Source organism: Echinops telfairi, unplaced genomic scaffold (genome assembly GCF_000313985.2).
Source record: "Echinops telfairi isolate 266 unplaced genomic scaffold, ASM31398v2 ScPeMD7_7468;HRSCAF=8506_0, whole genome shotgun sequence".
Lineage (NCBI taxonomy): Eukaryota > Metazoa > Chordata > Mammalia > Afrosoricida > Tenrecidae > Echinops > Echinops telfairi.
Window position 1 is genome coordinate 71,410,393 of NW_022111369.1, and position 4,517 is coordinate 71,414,909.

Consider the following 4,517-nt stretch of genomic DNA (forward strand, 5'->3'; position numbering starts at 1 on the left):
TCTCTTCTCCATTTATCATGATGCTGCTTATTAATATTTAGGATATTTATTTCTGTTGCGTTTTGGTTTTTATGCTGAGGTGTAATCCATTCTGAAGGCTGTAGTGATGCTTCAAGTCCTCTTCCAACATGCAAAGTGGTACATTTGTATATTGCAAGTTGTTAATGAGCCTTCCTCCTGCCTTAATGCTATTAGGTTAATATGCATAACAGGAGCCAACTAATTTATTCATCATTCATAATTTCCTAAGAACTCTTACTGTACCCAATTTCATCGCTTTAATCAAATGATGCAGAGCAATAGGCGATAAGGCCAAAGAGTATTCAGAATACCAGAATGTGCTCATACACAATTTGGGACTTGGATTTTCACTCTTGAGTTAGGCAGAGAGACATGGGAGAGGAGTAAAATGATTTAGCTTCTTGTTTAAAAATGCCTGTCTATTCCTCTCATCCTACCTTCTCATCCTAACTATTGAGTATCATATACAATTCTAACCATTTTTCTTGTTTCTCTGTTCTTATTTTCTCTAATTTGGTTACATTTGCTGGGGAGTATATGAACTAATTCCATATGACATATACAATATTTTATTTTACCTGAAAAACAATGGAAAATCAAAATACTTGACATTTTTTTCCTTTTTTAAAATTTTACTAGATGTGTGTATACAAATAATGATATACCTCTGCCTCTCCAGTTCTATCTATGATTGAATTTCATATTGGAGGCAAAACCATTTATTAGGGACGTTCAAAAGGCTTATGGAAAAATGGAATTAAAAGATAGTGGTATTAAACGTTTTGAAACCATCTTGTAGTAGTCTATAATGGTTAATATTATCTTTCATAACACTAAAATTTGCTAAAATAAAGGTCATATGCAAGAGAAAAATATTAGGCAATTTATCTTTATGGTATCAAACATAAAGACATAGAAGCTACACTACCGTCAATAATTTTTTCAAATATAAAGACGTTTTGAGAATTGACTTTTGAAAATAAGAGCCTCTCAGACATATCTGTTAGTATACAATTTTTATTCTGAAAAAGAGTCATTTACCAGATATTAAGGCACCAGAAGTGATAAGAAATTCGAATTAAAAATTTAGGAGAGAAATAAATTGAATAACTTATTTCCTTTTCTATACCTTATTTTAAGATATTTCAAAACTTCTGAGTGTCAGATGTTGAATATCAGGTCTGTACATTATTACAATGCTTACTTTTTTAATGAGAGAAATTCCAAGATTATTTCACCGATTAATATTTGTAAAATGTTACAACTTGCATTTAAAAATGTTTTCATTCTTAAAAAATGTGCATTCAAAGAGAAAGGTAAATTACTATGAGCTTTTAGAAATATTTATTGCTTGGTACTTTCATCATACTATATTCTAAAAATGCCAATTTATTTATATTCATAATATAATTTTCCCTTAAAAATTAGGTGTATCTGGTAATTATAAGACCCTGTTAATCATGTTATTCCTTATTTACACTGTTTTGCAGCACCCTCTCCAGTCACCAATGTGAAGAAGGGGAAGATTGCTAAAAACAGCATATCTCTATCTTGGCAGGAGCCAGATCGCCCCAATGGAATCATCTTGGAGTATGAAATAAAATATTTTGAGAAGGTGAGACAAATAAAAATTGTTCCTTAAATAGTGTGGAATTATTCAATTTGTAGAAGAGTTTTTTGCAATTTTATGTGTACTCAATGACAATTGGTTCTGATTTAGTTATTTGAAATGTACTATTTGAAATGTACAGGGAATATTCTATTCATATTCTTCTTTGTAAAATACTTTATTCTTCCTGAATACTGCCGTATCATCTATCATTGGCTTATTTTGGTTTCACAACATTTAAATAAGAAATCATAGGAAATTTAAAAAATGTTTCAAGCACTGTATCTATTGTCCTTCTGCATTTACTGCAGTTGGCTACAACAAGAAAGAAAAACAGCTATTTGTTTGACACAACTGTGCATAATACCTATATGAAAAACAAAAAATATAACCTATTGGTACTGAGTATATTTCACCTCAATAGTTATGCTACAGGTCAGAGTAAAACTGCCCCTTTATGCTTCCAGGACCATCTATTTTTACAGGAGGAAGAATTTCTCATCCTGCTCCTTTGCAACAATTGTAGTTTTGCACTGCTGCCCTTATGATTAGCAACCAATGATTCTCTTGCTATATCATCAGGAATCCTATAATACATAGAATTTTAAGTTATTATAGGCAACTGAAATGTACATATAAAACATGTGCTTTTATAAAACTGTGATAGAAATATAATGCTGTAGTTTAACATTATTTTAGAATTGAGGAAGATCAGAAAAATAAGCCCTTATTTATCCTTATTTCCTCATCTCTTTGAGCTGTCTCTTAGGTCTACTCATCCACATTTTTCTAAAAACAGTTACTGGAGTATAAATAGAAACCATACATTTCCTTTTTTTCTGAATTCATAATCCAGTACTACTGAGAAAGGCAAAATACAGACAGAAATTGATAAAAGGGTGTAGTTGGATGGGAGCATGTGGCTCAGATATATATGGCTATAGTCAAATTTCTTACCATCCCACTCTCATTCTATTGTGTTTTTTGTACTGTTAGTAACTAAAGATACACATTGCTTAGAGTGTCCTGGTTAATAGAATATATAAAGATAAGTGGGCAGCCAGATGTATCTCTAGGAGAAGGGTGAGAAATCTTGACCAAGAAGTACGAAACCTATTGAAGTAGTAACAGAAAGGGTTGCAGGTGAACTTCAGGCCAGTAGTTGCTAAAAGAGAAGGGAAGGACTAAATCACACACACTTAATTCCATCTCCCAAACTAGCGGTAATATCACTCCTCCCTTTCTTACATAAAAGTGAGGGGACAAAAATAATGGCACAAATTCACTTCCCAAGACCAAAAGAATTTCCCAAAATAGAACATTAGGAGAAAGAAAAATTGCCTTATAATAATACAAAATGTCATTGTGAAAGTACTTAACAATTCAAGATTCTATAAGTACACACAAAGTGTATACAAATTAATCATATTGATATGTCAACATATCCTAAAATTATATGACTTTTTAATGCTGCTTTTATTTCATTCAACAATGATTTGTATAAAGCCACAACTTGGAACAAAGTCACGCCTGAGTGTGCTCCCTCTGCTCATTCTTTTTGCTTTTGAATGCTATTAAAATGTTTTCACATTGATTTTATACATACATAAATAAAAAGTCCATTTTTATTCCGGGCTAGCCATCTTCTAGGAATTACTTGTTGACAGTATTACATGAAGTTATTGATCCTCCGTTATGGATTACAACTCAATGTAAAGAAATAAAAATCCTTATAACTAGAACAATAGACAGCATCATGATGAACAGAGAAACGATTAAAGTTGTCATGGATTTCATTTTACTTAAATGCGCATTCAATGCTCCTGGAAGCAACAGTCAGTAAATCAAATGATGCATTGCATTGCACAACTCTGCCATGAAAGACCTTTATAAAATGTTAAAGATAACAAAGATGACTTTGTGAGGATTAAGATGCATCCTACCCAAGTCATGGTATTTTCATTCATCTCATGTGCGTGGGGAAGCTTGCCAATAAGTAAGGAAGACCTTGGGGCATCTGAATGCTGGCATTGACAAAGACTATGGGAAGTCCTGTGGATGCCAGAAGAACAAATATCTGCCCTGGTGATATACAGTTCCCATGCACTTTAGAAGTCACGATGGTTAGTCTTCATCTCACATACTTTGGACATCTTATAGAAGAGACCAGAAGATACCATCTCTGTAAAGGATACCATGCTTATAACTTATAGGCCAAAATAATGAAAAGTGGAAGACTTTTAATGAGGTGGATGGATAGAGTGGTTGTAGCAATGAACTCAAACATAATAATTATGTGGCTGGGCAATATTTTCTTCTTCATTGTGTAGTGCTACTATGACCTAGAACCAGTTTTATGTACCTAAAAAGAACAGTTATAAAATCTAGAGTAAATTACCCACTCATTAGGCAGTCTGTGTAACTATGGTGCCTTGCACATTGCTGTGATGCTGGAAGGCGTACCACTAGCATTTCAAATACCGAAGGTCACCCTTGATAAACAGCTTTCACTGGAACTGCCAGGCTTTGCAAGACTAGGAAGAAAGAACGGGCTGTTCAAAACCTAGAGATCAGTGACAGAAACCCTCTGCACAGCAGCAGAACACTGTGAGCTGTAGTCCGGGAAGTGAGCGCCTCTGGCTGGAAGACACTCGACAAGTGACGGAGGAAGAGCTGCCTCCTTACATGAGAGTCAGCCTTGATAATGTGCTTGGAGAAATGTTTGTAGGACCTGAATTTGCTGAACCACTCAAAATGCGAACTAACAGCTTCAAGCAGAGCATTAATAATCAGACCATGGATTCTATCAAGTTGAAGTTATAAAAAATGGAGCACACAAAAAGCAATATTTTAAGCCTTAATGAGCTGAAATGAAGTGACATCAGCC

At 33.8% G+C, this 4,517-nt stretch overlaps 1 protein-coding gene across 1 annotated transcript in view; it reads left to right on the plus strand.

Annotated features, from left to right (window-relative positions):
- EPHA5 (EPH receptor A5) overlaps window positions 1–4,517 on the plus strand; it is a 317,049-nt gene that overhangs the window by 187,929 nt on the left and 124,603 nt on the right. Inside the window, exon 3 of the mRNA XM_030888562.2 lies at window positions 1,512–1,636. Within this exon, the coding sequence (XP_030744422.1) occupies window positions 1,512–1,636 (125 nt within the window). The remainder of the gene's footprint in view (window positions 1–1,511; window positions 1,637–4,517) is intronic.